The 20,960-nt window shown below is 39.7% G+C and overlaps 1 protein-coding gene across 4 annotated transcripts in view; it reads left to right on the top strand.

Moving 5' to 3' along the window:
- ATF1 (activating transcription factor 1) overlaps positions 1 to 20,960 on the top strand; it is an 82,000-nt gene that overhangs the window by 4,756 nt on the left and 56,284 nt on the right. For 2 of the 4 annotated variants that reach the window (XM_029954852.1, XM_029954856.1), the window contains exon 2: positions 3,359 to 3,457. In XM_029954852.1, coding sequence (XP_029810712.1) covers positions 3,365 to 3,457 — 93 coding nt within the window. In that variant the 5' untranslated portion in view covers positions 3,359 to 3,364. Of the gene's footprint in view, positions 1 to 3,358; positions 3,458 to 19,407; positions 19,554 to 20,960 lie in introns of those variants that run through there. The other 2 variants (XM_029954854.1, XM_029954853.1) reach the window with 2 other exon arrangements.

Below are 20,960 nucleotides of genomic sequence, written 5' to 3'. Positions count from 1 at the left end.
TGTGTCCGTAGAGATAAAAATCACAATGCTCTTCCTAAAGAAGGGACTATATGTGACCTTAGAAATAGCTGAAGAAACAACGTAGGAAGGAATAGATGAATTTGTCAAAATTTAAAGTTTTAAAATAATCATAGTTAAGTCATATTGGAAAAATATTTATATCCACATAATAGAATGAAATTTATATTAAGAAAAACCCTAAAATCTGGTAGATGGATGGATGAATAATATGAACAGATATATCACACAACTAATAGAGAATTAAGGAAATGTGAACACTGTATTGTTTTTCACCTATCATTGCTTTTTCATGTGGTTCTGATAGAGTATAATTCCTTCAGAAAACTTTGAATATTCAAACTCTTTGATCAAGTAATTCTCTTTTTTGGAGTGTATCCTATAGAAATGATTTTAATTGTGGAAAAGCTTTATGTACCAAAGATATCAATCACAGTATTGTCTTGTTTGGTAAAATATTATGAATTATATCTATTCACTGGATGGAATATTGTGTAGCGTTTATTGTGTTTCAGGTTTCTTTTTAATTTTTTAAATGTTTTTATTTATTTTTGAGAGAGAGAGGCAGACACAAAATCTGAAGCAGGCTTCAGGCTCTGAGTTTTCAGCACAGAGCTCCATGCGGAGCTCAAACCTACGAATGGCAAAATTATGACCTGAGCCAAAGTTGGATGCCCAACTGACTGAGCCACCCAGACACCCCTAAATATGTTTTTGTTTAAAATCTAGAAAACACTAGTGATAAATGGGAACAAGATACAAAATAGTGGATACAAAATTGTACATACAGTATGTTTACAACTTTTTTTTTTTTAAGTTTTATTTACGTTGAAAGAGACAGCATGGGTGGGGAAGGGGCAGAGAGAGAGAGAGGTGAGAGAGAATCCCAAGCAGGCTCCACACTGTCAGCTCAGAGCCAGTCACAGGGCTTGATCTCATGAAGTGTGAGATCATGACCTGAGCTGAAATCAAGAGTTGGACGTTTAAACGACTGAGCCACTCAGGCACTGCCCCTATGTTTATAACTTTTAAAAAATTGTGGGAAGAGGACCCTGAAAAGAAATTAGACAATATGGTGATTAAGGTTTTGTCATCCTTTTTTCCTTCCGTTATTTATTTTCCATGTTAGGAAAAAAAGACTAATTATATATTTAAATGGAAAAAAATTAAAAACACCTTATGTTAAAGGCAATATACCTTTACCCCGTGACTAAAAAATAATAGCTTTAATCCAGATGTTAAGAATGAATTTCTGTTTTCTGAAAAAGAAGAAAATATGTAGAGTTAAACTTCACAGTTACCAAGTCAGTGATGGTAAGGGGCAAGTACCTAGTTGCCTTTAAAAATAAATTGTGGTACCGTGCACATAACATGAAATTTGCTATCTCAATCATTTTTTTAAGCATACAGTTCAGTAGTGCTTAATATATCCAGTTGTTGCACAGCCAGTCTACGGGACTTTTTTACACCCATTAAACAACAACTCCCCATTTCTCCTTCCCGCCAGCTCCTAGCAGCCAGTATTCTGATTCTGTTTCTAAGGGTTGACTATAAGTACAAGTGAAATATTCAGAATATATATATAAGTGAAATCATACAGTATTTATCTTATTGTGATTGTCTTAGAATAATGTTCTCAGGGTTCATTCATGTGTCACAGTTTTCTTTTTAAGGTTCAGTAATATTCCATTATATGTTTATAGCACATTTTGTTTATCCTTTCATCTCTGTGCTCACTTGGGTTAATTCTACTTTTTGGCTATTGTGAAATAATGTTGCTATGTACATGGGTGTACCAATACATCTGTTAAGACCCTGCTTTCAAATCTTTTGGATATATACCTAGATGTGGGATTTCTGGATCATTTAATAATTCTGTCTTTCATTTTTTGAGTAACTACCATACTGTTTCCCATAGTGGCTACACCATTTATACATCCCCAACTGTAGTGCACAAATTCTCCACATCCTTGCAAAGGCTTATTTTCTGTTTGTTTGTTTGTTTGTTTGTTTTTAATATTAGCCATTCTAATGGGTGTTGAGATGATATCTCATTGTAGGTGTGATTTACATTTCCCTAATGATTGGTGATATTGAGCATTTTTTCATGTTTGCTGGCCAACCCCTTCTTTTTTCTCTTTATGCCTTTGTACATAATCATAAAAACTTTAAGTTCTACCCAAATTTTTTAGTACTCTTTTTCTTTTTTTTTAAATTTTAATGTTTGTTTATTTTTTGAGAAAGAGCAAGCTGGGGAGGGGAGGGCAGGGTGGGGGGAGAAATCCCAAGAAGACTCCACACTGTCAGCACAGAGCCCAACAAGGTGCTTAAACAACTGAACCTTGAGATCATGACCTGAGCTGAAATCAAGAGTCAGACACTTAACCAACTGAGCTACCCAGGCGTTCCTGCAGTCTTTTTATAAGTGGTTTTCTTCCCATTTGACTTATCCCATCTCCCATAATCCATTTATTCTCATTCTTACCAAGCCTACATATCCTGTAGTTGATTATCTAGATCATCTAGATCTTTAGAACCTATTTAGGTGTGGTATTACTTATTAATTAGTTCAATTTAGTTCACTTTTACTCACTGAATACTCTGTATAGAACAATGAGAGACTGCTTCCTAGACTGGAGAAAAATGCTAGTGTCCATGGATAAGAAGAGTATCATATTTCCTTTTTTTTTTTTAATGTTTATTTTATTTTTGAGAGAAAGCGCGTGAGCAAGAAGAGAGAGGAAGACAGAATACAAAGCAGGCTCCAGGCTCTGAGCTGTCAGCACAGAGTCTGATGCAGGGCTTGAACCCATGAACCATGAGATCATGATATGAGCCAAAGTCGGAGGCTTAACTGACAGAGCCACCCGGGCACCCTAGAAATCTATCATACTTCTTGAGTGGGATAACATTTCAAAATTTAGTCACAATAATTTACACACATATATGCCACTTATTAAATTTTAACATGTTCATGGGGATCAAAATTTTAAAAATGAAAAAGAGTATACAAGGTAAAGTCTTTACTCTCTCTGTTCCATAGCTACCAACTCTCTTTATGGAGGCATCCCCATTGCTAGCTTTTATACAACTATGCAGTATATTATACGTAACCTGTAGCGCTTTTCATTTGTCATTTCTTGAGATCTTATAATCAGATCTCTACATAGAACAGAACGTCAGAACATACTGAGTCTCGCTAAATTGAGCTCGGCCCATAGCATAGAAAAGCTTTGTCTTGTTCCTCTGAAAAAGTACACATGTTAAGGAAAGAAATGTCTTAGGATTTCTTGAAAATGAAGTTAGAAAGCATCTTTTAACTGGCTGTTTTCCCTTACAGTTGATTATGGAAGAGTCCCACAAGGGTAACACTTCAGAGACAGCACCACAACCTGGGTCAGCAGTTCAGGGAGCTCGGATTTCTCATATTGTTCAACAGGTAAGGCCTTTCCCTGCCAAAATACTAATTAGGAATATTTTATAAAAAGAACCAAGCAGAAAGAACTGTAAAATGTTGAAATGTATAGAAGGGAAGTAGATTTGATTTAAAGGTCCTGTCAAGATCACTCAGTTTTATTTTCTTTAATGTGAAGTATACTCAGTGTTGTTTTAATATGTATATACTTCTCAAAATTTGAAGAAATGGATTTCATTTTATGCGGGACATGTTTAGACTTTTTTCAGACTGCTTTTGTTGCTGTGCGAGAAAAATGAAAAATTATTTGTCTCATTGAGCTAATTGAAACAGACTAATAGTTTTAAGAAGCAAACCATCTTTATTTCAACAATTTATTGTGGATATATGGGAAATACTTCTGCTTAACTGGAAAATAGGCATATATACATGAGAGAACTTAAAGTGATAGGCATGCGTATTGCAGAAGTGATATTTTACAGATTTCAAATTGTCTGGTCAGTGCACCTAACCCATGTCAGGGAAACAACTATTTGTTAGAAGATTTGAACTTTCAAGCAAAAAGTAGGATTTTGGAAAACGTATATTCACCCTTGTGAGTTTGATAGTTTCCCAGTAGTTATAGACTTTTCAGTTATAAACTTGTGTAACAGAATCATGCATGAGTATAAGATTTGCTCAGAGTACAAGGTAGACCAGTGGATTTTAATGTTAACAGAATATACAATGCAGCGTTCAGATTGTACACTGCAGACAACCTGCAAGAAACTACAACCTGTTGAGTTTTAATGTGATGTCAGAGAATATCCATAATTATCTGCAAAGACTATTAAAAGTCTTCCCTTTTCCAACTACATGTATGTGTGAGGCCCAGACTTTCTTTGTATATCTTATCCAAAACAACATATGGCAACATATTTAATGTAGAAGCAGGTAAGAGAGTTCACCCATTTTCTATTAACTCAAACATTAAGGTAATTTTCAGAAATAAAATGATGCCATTCTCTCACTAATTTGGGGTGGGAAGTTTAGTTATAGAAATGAAAACATTTATATTAACATGTAGTAGAATTATATTATTTTACGTTAAATATTCTTAATTTTTTTGTTTGATTTTATTGTTTATTTATTTATTTTGAGAGAGAGACAACAGAGGAGGGACAGAGAGAGGGGGAGAGAGAACCCCAAGCAGACTTTGTGCTGTCAGTGTGGAGCCCAGTGTGGGGCTCAGTCTCATGAACCATGACCTGAACCAAAATCAAGAGTTGGATGCTTAACTGACTGAGCCATGTAGGTGACCCTTGTTTTAACTCTTTTTTTTTTTTTTTTGGTCTTTATTCTGAGAGACAGAGACAGAGAGTAAGCGGGGGAGGGGCAGAGAGAGAGGGAGAGAGAATCTAAAGCAGGCTCCAGGCTCTGAGCAAGCTGTCAGCACAGAGCTCGACGCAGGGCTGGAACCCACGAACCGTGAGATCATGACCTGAGCCAAAGCCGGATGCTTAACCGACTGAGCCACCTAGGTACCCCCTCCTTGTTTTAATTTAAATGTAAGTGTTAGTAGATTAAAAGCCCATATAAATAAGAATTTTGAGGGGCTTCTCAATTTGAGAAGAGTGTTAAAGACCAAAATCTTTTAGAGCCAACGCTCTAAAGGGTTATTAATCCTTCTAGCTTGATGCATCTTTCCATATTATTTGCCTGTACCTGTGTAGAATAATTATATCTACTCCAGACGGTGCTGGAAAAACAGTTACGGAGTCTTCCAGTTATCTTTCTGTTAATAGTGACCTCCACAGAAATGTTCGTTTGTTTATTTATTTTATTTTTAATTTTTTAAATTCTTTTTAATTTATTTTTTTGAGAGATAGAGAGAGTGCAAGCAAGGGAGGGTCAGAGAGAGAGAGACACACAGAATCTGAAGCAGGCTCCAGGCTCTGAGCTGTCAGCACAGAGCCCGACGCAGGGCTCGAACCCATGAACTGTGAGATCATGACCTGAGGCGAAGCCGGATGCTTAACCGACTGAGCCACCCAGGCACCCCTTATTTATTTATTTTTAGCCAATCTGGTAGCTCTTAGTTTTTTTTATTTTTTATTTAAAAAAAAATTTTTTTAATAGTTTACTGTCAAGTTGGTTTCCATGACACAAATGTTTAAATTCATTTGGCTTACTTGTATACTTCATTTATTTTGGTGAGATGTGAATGTTTTTCAAGTTTCCTTAGAAGTGTATTTATAGTGAGTTGTAGAATAAGTACTTTTCTAAGTAATTAAGTAATTTTGTAGTGATTTTGAAAAATGTGACTGACTTTCTGTCCAAATTCTTGTGGCTCGACTACTTGATTAGACTCTAAATGTTGTAAGGAAACAGTATCTAATGCAGTAATATTTATTCAGTCATTCAGTATAAGCTGGGAATACCGCAGTTAACAGAAGTCTCAGCTCTTATGGAAATTCCATTCTAATTTTGAGGAGACAGGCAATGAAACAGATACCAGTTCATAATGTGTAGTGTGGAAACTAAGAAAACAGGGTAGGAGGGATTCGGAGTTGGTGGGGACAGGTGGACTTTTTTTGTTTGTCTTTTAAAATGTTTTTATATAGAGTGGTCAGAGAAGTCCCGTTAATAGAGAGAACTCTTCAGTTATACAGACTGACAGTTGTAAAATGCTGAGACTGATGCGTGTGTGGCACGGTTAAGGGACGTCACGGAGGCTGGCGTGGTGGCAGACGACGAATGAGTGAGGGGAGAATGACCGGAGATGAGACAGAGGTTTGGAGCGGGAAGGGGCGTGCCGGATAAGACAGGCCTTGTATGCCACTGTGAGGTTTTTGGCTTTTAATCCGGGTGAGATGAGGACCCTTTGGAGTGTTTGGAGTAAAAACATTCTCCAACTGATACTTTGGTAGGTCCATTTTGGCTGCTTTGTCGAGTGCAAGTGGGGAAACTGCTTAGGAGGCTGTTCAGTGATGTGCAGGTGGGGTGATAGTGACGTGACCCAGGTCGCAGGGGTAGTGGCGGTGGTAGTGAGATAAAGGTGGATTCTGGATATAATTTGCTTGTGAAGCCAACCGTGTTTACTTTTGGATTACATGTGGATTTGAGAGGAAAAAAGAAATTAAGATAGACCGTATAGTTTTTGGCTTGAATGACTGTAGGAATGGAGTTACCACTTAATTAGGATGAACAACACTAGAGCATGTTTTTTTTTTCTTTTGGGGGTTATATTGACAATCAGGAATTTGCCTTTTAGGCATGTTAAGTTTGTGATACTACCTGTGTTAGCTTTCTGTGCTACAAACAAATTACCACAAATGTAATGTCTCATAACAACACAGCGTTGATTATCTCACAGTTTTTGTGAGGTCAGAAACTTCTTGGCTAGGTACTCTGGTATTGGCTGGGGCTGGGTTCTTATCTGTGGGTTAGACTGGAGAAGAATCCACTTGCAAGTTCACTTGGGTTGTTGGCAGAATTCATTTTGTTGCAGCTGTGGGACTGAGAGCTTCAGGGTTTTGTTGGCTGGAAGCCACCCTCAGATCTTAGAGGTCATCTGCAGTTTGCTGCCATGTGGCCCTCCCCATGTAGTTCACAGCATGGCAGCCAGCTTCCCTAATTCCAGCAGAAGGGTGAGAATGAGTGGGCTAGCAAGACAGAGTCTTTTATGATACCACATCATATGGTACATATGAGACAATCACGGGAATGATATCCCATTGCCTTATTCTGTTGATTAGAAGCAAGTTGCAGGCTCCTCCCACACTCCAGGGGAAAGGATTACTCAAAGGCATGAATACCAGGATGCAGGGATCATTGGGCCCACCTCAGAGTTTCTCTGCCAAACCATGCAAGTAGATTTGTCCAGTAGGCAGTTGAATATATATGGTCCATATTACACGGCAATGAGAAAGAATGAAATCTGGCCATTTGTAGGAAAGTGGATGGACCTCGAGGGGGTCATGCTAAGTGAAATAAGTCAGGCAGAGAAGGACAGATACTGTATGTTTGCACGCATAGGTCTAATAGGAGAACAGGAGAAACCTAATGGAGGACCAGGGGGAGGGGAAGAGGGAGAGAGTTGGGGAGAGAGAGGGACGCAAAACTTGAGACTATTGAATGCTGAAAATGAACTGAGGGTTGAAGTGGGAGGGGGGAAAAGAGGTGGTGGTCATGGAGGAGGGCACTTGTGGGGAAGAGCACTGGGTGTTGTATGGAAACCAATTTGACAATAAACTACTTTAAACAAAAAAAGAATATATATGGTCCAGAGTCTAGGGAATAAGTCCATACTAGAAATGTAAATTTAGGAGTTGTGGATATATAGACTATATATTTAAATTCACAGAATGATTTCTGTCTTTCACTTAGGATACAGAAAGCTGGAAAGAGTATATTGTTCCCATCTTAAAATAAGAATGAGCTGTAATATACAAAGTCAAAATCTCTCTCGATCCATCAGAGGTGGGATAAAGGCTAGCTAATCTGTAACAGCACGGGAAGAAGACAGGGCTGTCGTACAAGGGAGAGAAGAATTCAGCTTAGTTTTTAATGAATTGCTAAAATCTAAAGGTGGGCGCATGAGAGTATAGGATCTTGGAGAGCTGCAGACACATGGTAGGTAACCTCCCTACCCCCACCATAGGTGTTTCTCCAAGGTCCTCCCAACAGTTTCTCTTGAGAAAAATTGGGGAAAGCAAGGAAACCAGAGAAAGTCTCATTAGGTGGTACAGGCCTGCCTGGACCCTTTTCTCCTTAAGGAAAACAGCTTTAGCCACGGCTTGGGTGGGGCGGGGGGGAGTAAACTCCATTTTCCATTGTGACTGGGAGGAGTGAAAAGAAAAAATCCCATAAACCTTGAGGGAAGAGGAGGAAACTTCTGGGTTCAGACTCAGTTTTCCTCTTACTGGGAGAAAGCCCAGCCCCCTGAGATCCAGGGATAGAGGGCTTGCCTGAGGCTGAGCCAGGATAACAGAGAACTTCCCTGTTCCCTGGTAGCAAGCAAAAGCAACAGCAGTCTACGCCTGGGGAGGGGTAAGACTGTGGAGAGAGTCTCTGGGGAAGGTGCCCAGAGAAAACCTGAAGCTGAGGGTGGAGCACGAACATTGAGAAAACACTCTGGACAAACCAGCTCCCACCCTAAGCAGAAGGTGGCACTAGAGGAATTTGAAGCAGACACTGCACTTAAGGTAATCCTAACAGCAAAACCAATTCCAGCTCAGTTCCTGAAGAGATTGACTCAACCCCTCCCTTCAGTCCCCCAACTAATAGCTTGGAAAAAAGAGCCATACCCATTTTTTTAAAATGATTGTCTCCCTCTCTCTCTGCCCACTCCCCTTGGTCGCTCACTCTCTCAAAAAGTAACAGAGGATCTGAAGCAGGGCCTGAGAGCGCAGAGCCCAGTGTGGGGCTCCAGCTCAAGAACTGTGAGATCGTAACCTGAGCTGAAGCCGGACATTTAAGAGACTTAGCCATACCCATTTTTATACTGTATTCTCAGTCCATCTTGTCTTATACATGATATCCATCATTCAGACAAATTATGAAACATGCAAAAAATAAAAAATAACCCACTGTTCAAGAACCAAAATAATCAACAGACTAAGGATGATACAGTTACCAGAACTGTCAGTGAATTTAAAATACCAGTGAATAGGGGGGCTCAGTTGGGTAAGCATCTGGCTCTTGATTTCGGCTCATAGGATTGAGCCCTGAGTCAGGGCTGCTTGGGATTCTCTCTCTCCTCTCTCTACCACTCCCTTGCTCATGCGCATGCACCTGCTCTCTCAAAAAAAAAAAAAAAAACCTTAAAAAAAAACCAGTGAATAACATGTTAAAGTCTCTAGTATCATAGTAAATTTCAGCATAGGAATGAAAAGTATATGAAAGTCAAATTAAAATGCTAAAATTTATGTTTTGATAAAGATGAAGTATGTTGTGTGTTTTTTTTTTAATTTTTATGTTTATTTTTGAGAGACAGAGAGCAACAGTGCAAGCAAGGGAGGGTCAGAGAGAGAGAGAGGCCCAGAATCCAAAGCAGGCTCCAGGCTCTGAGCTGGTTGTCAGCACAGAGCCTGACGCGGGGCTCGAACCATGAACCGTGAGATCATGCCCTGAGCTGAAGCCAGACACTCAACCGACTGAGCCACCCAGGCGCCCCATATAAAGTATATTTAAGGACGACTTATTAGCAGACTTAACATAGCCAAGGAAAGAATCAGTGGACTTGAAGATAGATCAGCAGAAATTATCCACATTGAAATCAAAGACAAAGCAAATAGTGGGGAAACAGACCACAGCATCCAAGAACTGTGGGACAATATCTTTGTAATATAAGTGTAATTAAAGTCATGAGACTAGATGAGATGACTGGAGGCCTTGTATACTCAGAGATGAGGTCAGTGGATTTGACTGGGGCTCTCCAGCATTTGTTGGAGTTTGGGAAGATGGAAGAAGGATGGTTAATGAAGTTAAGAGGAAAATCAAGAGAAATTAGGATTTTGGAAATTAAGAATAAGGTGAGTGGTCAAATGTAAAATTCTGCTGGCATGTCAAATAAGGAATAAAAAGCAACTGTTACACAGTCTTCATTATTCAAGGAATCTGCATTTGTAGATTTGCCTACTTGATAGAATGTATTTGTGACCCTAGAATCAGTCCAGCACTTCTATGGTCATTGGCACACATGCCCAGAGTGGTGAAAAAAATGGAGTCATTTAATGCACACCATTCCAGCTGACATCAATCAAGCGACCAGTGCTTTGCCTTATTTTAGCTCTCATACTATAAACAGTTCTTTCTGTAGTTAGTGCCATATTTTTTGCATTTTTTTGCTTTTCGTTGGTGATTGTGCTGTTTGAAATGGCCTCCCAGTGCTGTGCTAAGTGTTGTGTAAGTGCAAGGAGGCTATGATGTACCTTATGGAGAAAACACAAGTGTTAAATAAGTTTCATTCAAGCATGAGTTGTAGTTTTGCTGTTCTTGAGTTCAGTATTAATGGACTAACATTATATATACTAAAAAAGTATCTTTAAACAGAAACACTGGTTACATATTGACCAGTTGATGAAAATAAGGTGCCTAGAGGCTTGCAGGAACCTAACTCCATTTTCCCTCTGGAGCAGTGGTTCAGTGTTTGCCAAATCCGTTTGCCAGTTCCGTGCTCATGCAACTTTATAGAATGTAACTATCACAGGTAGTAAGAATTGACTGTATTTAGCAACATGAAATTTATTGACAGCCTTAAGAACGATTTCAGTGCAGGGTGGGTATAAAAATCTAATCAGATCCAAGAGAACAGGGAAAAAGAGAGGAGAAAAGAATTTAACACTCATTGACAACAAAATAGGCAACTCCTTTGAGGAGTTTTGTTGCAAAGGGGGCTAAGAAATAAAGTTGCTGGAGAAGTTTTTAGATCATGGGAGCTTTGCTTTTATTACTACTTTTTGAGATGGTAGGAATACCAACAGTGCTGGTACGCTGATGTGAACAGTATAATAGAAGGGGAAATTTTGATGATACAGGAAAGAGAAGTCAATTCTGGGATGAAGTCCTTAAGGAGGGGAAGGAACGAGATTTAGTCTACAGGTAGAAAAATTTATTTTATATGAGTACAGGTACATCATTCATAGTAAGAAAGAAAGTAAATACAGGTTAGGTGGGCAGATTGGGGATGAGATACTCTGAAAGTTTTCTTTTGATAACTTCTTTGTTTTTCAGTGAAATAAAAGTCACTGAACAATTTGAGACGATAGGGAAGAAGGAGAATACGTGAAGTAGTCTCTCTGTTGGGACAGTAGGAAATGTAAGTGGACTAGGAATATGTAGCAGAATTGCTGGAGATCATTAAATCCACTTGAAGTTTTCTTTTTTTTTATGATTATTTTTGAGAGAGAGAGATAGAGCACGAGTAGGGGAGGGGCAGGGAGAGAGGGAGACACAGAATCAGAATGCAAAGCAGGCTCCAGACTCTGAGCTATCAGCACAGAGTCTGATGCAGGGCTTGAACCCACAAACCCTGAGATCATGACCTGAGCTGAAGTCAGATGCCTAACCAGCCGAGGCATCTCATCAGTCCACTTGAAGTTTGATCATGAATTTAAAGTGAGACTATTAAATTCAGTTGTGTGCTTTTTCTCCAGCCCAGTTCAGGTGTGGTTTGCATTCGGGTTACTGGTGTAGAGTAAAGGAGTTAACAGGGTTGGTGTTTAGTTAAGGGACTACAATGGAGCAGGAAAAGACAAGGGACATTGATGCTGTGCGTGGTACAGTGATTATAATGCTAGGCCATGAAATTTTTAAAAATTTTTAATGTTTTGTTTTATTTTTGATACAGAGAGACACAGAGCACGAGAGGGGGAGGGGCAGAGAGAGAGAGAGGGAGACACAGAACCGCAAGCAGGCTCCAGGCTCTGAGCTAGCTGTCAGCACAGAGCCTGATGTGGGGCTTGAACCTACGAACGTGAGATCTGACCTGAGCCAAAGTCGGAGGCTTAACGAACAGAGCCACCCAGGTGCCCCTAGGCCATGAAATTTAAGCTGTATAAGGAAGGAAGTAGAAACTTAATAGGATCAAGAGCAGGAAAAATGTAATAGTAGGCTCATGGATTATAAGTTCCTATGGAGTTCCAAGAACTGTTGAGCATCTAAATAGTAGGGGTAATGAATTGGACCTAGGTGATACTCGGAGAATACTTGAGTTTGAGATTATGGAAGGGTGCATTTATTGGTAGTGATAAAAAGTAAGTAGTTCTCAACTAGAGTATACTGCTTCCCCATGGAGATGTCTTGTGTGTGTATTGGGCTGGGCGGCAATGCTGCTGGTATATAACGGGCAGGGGCCAGAGATGCTAAGTGTTTTACATGGAGCAGGATATTCCTGCACATGGAAGAATGGTCCTGCCCAAAATGCCTGTTTAGAAACCTTGTAGGGTATGACAACAGGAGCAGGTAGCTGAAGAGGGTGGAAGAAAGGGTTTGGAAGAATAAAAGACAGAGATCTGGGTGTGGAAAGTTACTGGATGTTGCATATTGAAAGCACCACAAATTGTATCAAATAGTATTAGAAAGAATAGGTTGATCTGTGTGCTAATGTCTTAAAGAAATGAGGGGACATGACTGCCATAAGGACGGTGTGATGCTATGAGCCTTAAATTTGGGAGCTTTTAGAGGAGGACTTGAAGGGACAGTGGTCTCGAAGTACTGATGAAAAGCAACGGGAACACACGCCCTACCTGTAGGCTTATGCTTTGAGTGCAGGAGAGAGCTATAGGAGACGTAGTGTTCTTCAGTAGAGAGATGAGGTTCAGTTTTGGCAGGAAGGTGAAGGGGAGGAACTTCGTACTTACTGAATTTCATTTAGTTAAAAAGTATATGTAGATTGAGAGGCAGTCTTGCCTAATGATAAGAATGATGGAGGCATTCAGAGGACCAGGTCTGAACACTGGTTTTGTTACTAAGTTACTTATTTAGACTTGATGTTCATCATCTGGAAATTAAGAGTGTCAGACTTGGTGACCTCTAAGGTCTTTTCCAGCTCATAAATATCAGTAACTCTCATAGAGAAATTGGTATATGTATTTTAACCAGGTGTGAATGGAGAAAACAGTGATGATAGTAACAGCCAACATTTATTGAGTGTCCATTGTGTGCCAGGTGGTTCTAAGCATTTTACATGTTTTAATGTCTTCACACCTCATGTTAACCTACGGTGTTCAATAACCTCTACAAAACTAGTAGGCTGGAGACATGATGATTTGAATTCTAGCAGTTTGACTTCTGTCACTGTTCGGGTTTCCTGGGAAGCAGACTGAGATGGAGATTAGCATGTAGGAGGTTTATTAGGGAGTCTTCTTGGGATTACCACCTCTGGAAAGTAAAGAAGAGAAGGAAGCAGGATTGAGCGAAAGGAGAAATGGGACTGTGATTCAGTCTCCATGAAGGCCTCAACTGACCCCCTAGAGAGCTTTGAAGCTGAGATGGCTCTTCAGAATTAGGGGAAGGGGCCAGCCAGGCCTATATATCCCAGTGTGCACCAATCATTGGGTCTTGATTGACTTGGGAAGGGGTTTGTGTGACCTCAGGCAAGGTGACTCATCAGCCTAGCCGGTTCCAAAGAGGTCCGACAACCGAACACTACCAGCAGCTGTACTCCAGCAGCTGGGAATCAGTCTTTTACTAGTGAAAAGGGATCTGTGAGTTACATCATAGTGTCAGCTACAGCTTCAGAGTCTGTGTCTCCAGGCATAGGATGAGGATGAAGGAGGATATGGAAAAAATGACAAATAGGCTTGGCTACAAAATACCTTTTAAAACAGCTTGATCTTCATGCCATTCATATATTTTTTAAATTCAAATTTTAAATAATCTCTACACCACAATGAGGGGCTTGAACTTACAACCTTGAGGCCAAGAGTCACATGCTCTGTCGACTGAGCCAGATAGGTGCTCCCATGCCATTCGTATTTTTGACATGAGAACTTAACTCAAGGTTCATCCAGGGATAAGCTAAGAATGTGTGTGTGTTTATGTATGTGCCTCGGTGCCTTTGATAATTCTTTCTTACCTGGAGATACTCTATCTAACATCTTAGACATTCTTTGTTAAAGAAAGATTCTCCTTTCTTTTGGTAAAGAAAGTTCTCCTGTAGAGTAACTTAGAAAACTTAGGTGAGTTTATTGGACATTTCCAGTATGGATGGTATGGGAGAGTAGAAGAATGATTTTTCTTTTTCATTCGTTTAACAGGGACTTTCACAGAGTCAAGAGTTCTAATTTTTGACTTTTTATCAAGTTATATCAAATTTTCCTTTTATGGATTGTGCTTTTGGTGTCTAAGAATTCTTTCTGGTCCTAAATTCAAAGATTTTTTGTTTCTTCTAAAAGTTGTATAGTTTTATGTTTTACATGTAAGTTCCCTGATCCGTTTTAAGTTAATTTTTTTATAGATTTGCTATAGGGTTTTATAGGGTTGCTTTTGCTTGCAGATGTCCATTTGCAGTACTACTGCATGACTTTGTATCGCTGTCAGAAATTATTTGGGCATATTTGTTTCTCGTTCTCTGTTGTGTTCCATTGGTCTGTGTGCTGTCCCTGTGTCACTACCATGCTGTCTTGATTACTATGTATAGTAAACCTTAACATCAAGAAGAAAGATTACTCCCATTTTATTCTTTTTCAGAATGTTTTAGTCCCTTACCCTTTCTATATAACTTTTATAATAACCTTGTCTATGTCTACAAACCTATAGACCAGTTTGGGGAGAATTGATATATCTTGTTGAATTTTCCAGTCCTTGAATATAGTAAATGTCTCCAATTATTTAATTTCCTTTGCTTTTTTTCCTGTAGTATTTTGTCTTTTTTAATATACAGGCCCTGTACCTGTTTTGTTAGACTTATACCTGTTTAATTTTCTTTGGAACAATTGTAAGTAATATTGTGTATTTTCATTGGAGCTTTTGTAAATTATATTGTGTGGATTTTTACTTGTTAGGATGTAGAAATGCAGTACCTTGTAACATTAGTTATAGGAGTGATTATTTTTTGTTCTGTTTTGTTTATAATATTCTTTGTGATATTCTGTGTAGACAGTCATGTCATCAGCAAATAGTGATGGTTTTGCTTCCTTTTTTCCACTTATTCCAATTTATTCCAATTATTTATAATACATTTTTTTTCTTTTTTTTTTTTTTGCCTTATTGCACCATCTAGAACTCTCAAAACTATGTTGAATAGAGTAGTGAGAATGGACATCCTTTCTTTGTACCCAGTCTTAAAGGGGAAGCATTCATTCTTTCGTCATTAAGTCTGATACTAGCTGTAGATTTTTTATATATGCTCTTCGTGAGTGGGAGGAAGTTACCTCTATTGTCAGTTTCTGAGGAAAAAACCTCTATTCCTAGTTTTTGAGGGTTTTTTTGTTCCCCATGAAATGAGATTAAATGTCATGAAATGAGATTTCTCTGCATCGAGTGGAATGATTTTTCTCCTTTTCCTGTTGTGTGGATTACATTGATTGATTTTTAAATGTCCAACCAGTCTGGCATACCTGAAATAAATAACACTTGGGTGGTGGTGTTTTTTGTTTTGTTTTGTTTATTTACTTAGAGAATGACAGGGGAGGGGCAGAGAGGGGAGCGGGGACAGACTCTGAAGCAGGCTCTGTTGACAGCAGAGAGCCTGACGCAGGGCTGGAATTAATGAACTAGGAGATCATGGCCTGAGCCAAAGTCTGACTCTTAACTGACTGAGCCACCCAGGCGCCCCAGTGTTCTTTTTATATATTTTAGATTCTATTTGTTAATACTTTGTTGAGGTTTTTGCATCTAAAGTCATGAGATATTGGTCTATGGTTTTCTTTTTTTTTTGTAATGTTTTAGGCCTCATGAAACAAGTTGGGAAATAATTCCTTCCTCTTTTCTTTTCTGAAAGAGATCATATAAAATTAGCATTAATTTTCCTTGAAATGTTTGATAAAACTCTCCAGTGAAACCAAAGCCTGGAATCTTCCTTTCTTCCTTCCTTCCTTCCTTCCTTCCTTCCTTCCTTACAGGACTATTCAGGCTGTTTTATCATGGTTTTGGTAGTTTGTGGTTTTCAAGAAATTGATAATTTTTCTTGGTTGTCAAGTTATGAATGTATACACTGAAAGAACCAAGTAGATTTGGGAAGATACAGTGCAGGGATAAACATGAAGCAATAGTTGATGAATAAAACCTCAAAGCTATTTTAAAACAACATTGTTATCTTGAAAGGACGATTTGGAACCAAGTATGTTATAGTTGGTTAAGGTTGCAAATTCAGGGGCGCCTGGGTGGCTCAGTCGGTTAAGCCTCCGACTTCGGCTCAGGTCAGATCTCACGTTCGTGGGTTCGAGCCCCGCGTCAGGCTCTGTGCTGACAGCTAGCTCAGAGCCTGGAGCCTGCTTCCGGTTCTGTGTCTCCTTCTCTCTCTGCCCCTCTCCCTCTCATGCTCTGTCTCTGTCTGTATCAAAAATAAATAAAACATTAAAAAAAAAAAGGTTGCAAATTCAGAGACCATGAATTTGGGTATGAATCCAGGGTTAGTTAATAGTTCAGGTGAAAGAAAGACTTTCTTTCTGAACTTTCTAACCTTTTAGAAGAAGCAAGTAAAAAATTAATTTGTCATGGGATCACAATGAGGCTGTTTCTGAAAGGCCTTAATCACAAGAAAAGGTCCCCCCCCCACCCCCCGTCATAAGGTTTTGGGAAATGCAGACAAAGGCATTCATTGTCTTTCCACAAAAGAGAAGAAGCAATAGTGAGAAAAGGTATACGGGCCTGGTCCAGATGTTTTGGGAAAGCTGACTTGTTATCCAATGTTGTCTGCTGCAGTTCCAGGAAAATCTTTATTTTTCAGGTCACCAGATGGCTTGCAGGTCCCATCAGGGTTTGGTGCTTTCTTTAGAGGTGTCACGTGAATCCAAGAGCCTGTTTCTTAGCGTTTGGCGGCACAGGAGTGGTTAGCAGTAACTGGTCAGGCCCTTTCTAGCAAGATTGAAGAGTGTTTCTGGAGATGTCTTTCTCAGTAGACAAAATCTCCAGGTAGCAAGGTGTTAGCTTAAGATCACCAAGAGTGCATGGTGAAAAGATTGCTATACCAATGCGTGGTTATTTTTAATAGAAGCAATCCGGATTTACAGTATTGGAGTGTATCTCCTTTTATCAACCATGGGTCAGAGGAGGCAGGGACTGAATTAACGTCCTGTGACTATCTCAAAAAGTGAGTATCTGTGAGTTCCAAAGGAGACGGGGTCTGGAATTTGAAAGACTAACATGAGTAGCTTTAGCCAGGGTATTTGGAGAGTCTCTACAAATTTCGAGTCTTTGTAGTACCATTTATATGTTTGACCAACCTTGGTATGCATAATGAAAGTGTTGTAAAACTGGCCAAACAACACAGACTTGTTGAAGCACATGACTGGAAAAATAGGTTTCCCAATCTCTATGAAGTTTGAGAAGAGTTCTCCAGGTAGGGATAATCTTTTCTATCAGAATCTTAGGCAGAGAAAAAACACTAGTCTGTCTACAAGGAAAAGCTTCAGTCCACTAAGCCACACGCAGACCATGACTAAATCATACTTCTGTCCATGAGACAGGAAAGCTATGTGAAATCCACTTGTGTGAGTGAGTTTTTCTCGATTAGACTTCAGATAGGCAGGACAAATGGGGGCAGGCACGTCTTGTAGCCTTATTAGTATTTCTCCACCAGTACTGGTTCTTGAATGATAACATTTTGTCAGTAGACCAGTCGTTTAATGCATGCACAATAGTAGGAATTTTAGAATGTTTGGTAGGGCCAGATTGTTAATTTGGTCCAAATCAGCATTCTCTTTTTTATCAAAACAACAATTACTAGATTTCCAGTATTGTTTTTCCTTCTCTGTGGTAATTGTTTGGTATCTCTGATTAGTTTTCCCAAATGATAACTGGGGAAAACATCCCTTTGGACCATGAAAACGTTTGGCTGTTTGTTTCCTTGAGAGCAGTGTTTTTGGTGGCAATATCAGCAAAGTGGTTTACTTTGGTACCCAGAGAGTTGAGTCTGGAATGTCCAGGAACCTTAATAATAGCCAGAGCACCTGGCAAAAGTATGGCATCTAGTAAATAGTGGACGTAGGAGTCATTTTTAATTTTATTCCCGTTGGAGGTAAGGAAACTTCACTGTTTCCATAGCATTCCAAAGTCATGAGCAACCCCAAAGGCGTACTGACTATGGATATAAAGGTTTGCAGTTTTACCTTTGGCTAAGGTACAGCCTTGAGTAAGGGTGTAAAATTCCGCCTGTGGAATAACCAGAGGTAAAGGTACTGTCTCTGAGACTTAAAAGGAGTTGTAGTAGCATATCTGACATGAAAGTTACCACTTCCATCCTTTAAATAAGAACATAGTAAATCATTAAAAATCTGCAGTGGTTAGAGGAGTTTCCTGTACATTGTCACAGGTAGTCAGAAGGTGATCTGTCAGCGTTAAGCAGTCACGAGGGGTTTCGTCAGGGAAGAAAGGGAGAAGACTAGCAGGGTTAAGGTTATTGCAGCAAGAAAGTTCTGTGAGGAGCCGTTGGCAGCAGGATGTCACAGGAGGTGAGATGACTGAGAAGTGCTGAGAGTGAGGGGAATTCAGGGGGGGCCTCTGCTGTGTGGGGCACAAGGATGGTTAAAGGGGATCCCAGGATTACTTCTTCAGTGACTTTAAAAGGCAAGTGGTAGGAATGGCGTGGCTCCGAGGCAAAGGGGACATCTTCCACCACAGGGTCCAGTTGTTGGTTACAATACCCTATGGGTCAATGATGGCCCCCATGTGTGGGTTTTTTTATATGTCTTTTATTTATTTTTGAGAGACAGAGACAGTGGGAGCAGGGGAGGATCAGAGAGAGAGGGAGACACAGAATCTGAAGCAGGCTCCAGGCTCTGAGCTGTCAGCACAGAGCGTGACATGGGGCTCGAACCCACGAACCGCACGAACCGTGAGATCATGACCTTAGCCGAAGCCGGACGCTTAACCGACTGAGCCACCCAGGCGCCCCAGCCGCATGTGTTTGGATGACTACTCAAAGGACACTTCCTTCTCTCTTACATGGAAAGAGGAGAAAGGAAAGTTGATAATTAGGATGTCGGAGAGCAGAGGGCTTTATTAGGCTTTTCTTTAAAGTCTCAGAAGCTATGTTTTTCTGATCTTTCTAAATAATAGCATCAGGCTTGTCATTTTTTAGTAAAGCATGTAGATAGAGGTTGAGCCATAACAGAGAAGTTTGGAATACAGTTTCAACAGTAGCCCGATAGTCCAAGAAAACCTTGTAATTGGTGTTTAGGGTTAGGTATTGGAAAGTTCAGGATGCCATGGAATCTTCCTGGATCCATGTATTTCTTGTTCCAAGGTCAGGTGCCCTATGTATTAAACCTGAATTTAGGCAAACTGTATCAATTTTTTTTTGAGATTTTATGTCCCTTTATGGCCAGGAGTTTTGAGAGATGGATGCTGTCTTCTGTGAAGTGGTTGGAGAAGAGAGGCAGAGAAGTTAATCATCTACATGTTGTAACAAAGTAGAGCCTGCAGAAAGCTTCCTATCATTCAAATCAGCTTTTAAGGATTGTGAAAAGTCAAAGTAAGTCAAAGGACTGTCTGTATAACCCTGGGGACATTACTGTCCAGTGTATTCCTGTTCTACCCAAGTGAAAGCAAAAAACAAAACAAACTTCCTTATCAACTGGAATACTAAAAAATGCATTACCTAGATCAATTACAGTGAGCAGTTTGCTTTTGGTGGGAATGGATGTCAATAGCATATGGGAGTTAGGAACAACAGGGCGCCAAGGGGTAAGGTTGATGTTTATTTCACACAGGTCCTGGACAAACCTCTGTCCTTAAACATTGGATTTTCTCACAGACAGATAGGGGTATTACAGGCATTAGTGCAGGGGGTATAGGTGCCCTGAGCTTTATATTCTATTAGGGGCCTTATGCCTTGAAGGGTATCTTCATTTACTGGGTATTGATTCATTCTGGGGAGAGGTTTTGAGGAATCTGACTATTGATGGGAGGTGCACTGTGAGTGCTGCCAATATCAGTTGAAGATTTTACTCACAAAGAGGAAAGCAGTTGATCCAGTAGGAACAAATGACTAATGTCCCTAGACTCAGCAATAGTGCCATCAGAGACAGAGCAAATAAAAGATGTCAAGGGTTATTTAATTCTCCTGGTTAGCTATCTTTTTTTAAAATTTATTTTTTATTTTACATCCAAGTTAGTTAGCATATAGTGCAACAATGATTTCAGGAGTAGATTCCTTAATGCCCCTTACCCATTTAGCCCACCCCCCTTCCTACAACCCCTCCAGTAACTCTGTTTGTTCTCCATATTTAAGAGTCTCTTATGTTTTTGTCCCCCTTCCTGTTTTTATATTATTTTTTCTTCCCTTCCCTTATGTTCATCTGTTTTATATCTTAAAGTCCTCATATGAGTGAAGTCATATGATATTTGTCTTTCTCTGACTCATTTCGCTTAGCATAATACACTCTAGTTCCATCCATGTTGTTGCAAATGGCAAGATTTTATTCTTTTTGATTGCCGAGTAATACTCCATTGTGTGTGTGTGTGTGTGTGTGTGTGTGTGTGTGTGTGTGTATACATACACCACATCCTCTTCATCCATTCATCCATCAATGGACATTTGAGCTCTTTCCATACTTGGGCTATTGTTGATAGTGCTGCTATAAACATTGGGGTGCATGTGTCCCTTCAAAACAGAATACTTATGTCTCTTGGATAAATACCTAGTAGTGCAATTGCTGGGTCATAGGCTAGTTCTTTTTTTAACTTTATGAGGAACCTCCATACTGTTTCCCAGAGTGGCTGCACCAGTTTGCATTCCCTCCAGCAGTGCAGAGAGATCCTTTTCCTCCACATCCTCGCCAACATCTGTTGTTGCCTGAGTTGTTAATGTTAGCCACTCTGACGTGTGTGAGGTGGTATCTTATTGTGGTTTTGATTTGTGTTTCCCTGATGGTGAGTG

Source organism: Suricata suricatta, chromosome 10 (genome assembly GCF_006229205.1).
Source record: "Suricata suricatta isolate VVHF042 chromosome 10, meerkat_22Aug2017_6uvM2_HiC, whole genome shotgun sequence".
Lineage (NCBI taxonomy): Eukaryota > Metazoa > Chordata > Mammalia > Carnivora > Herpestidae > Suricata > Suricata suricatta.
This window is presented reverse-complemented; position numbering and strand designations above follow the sequence as displayed.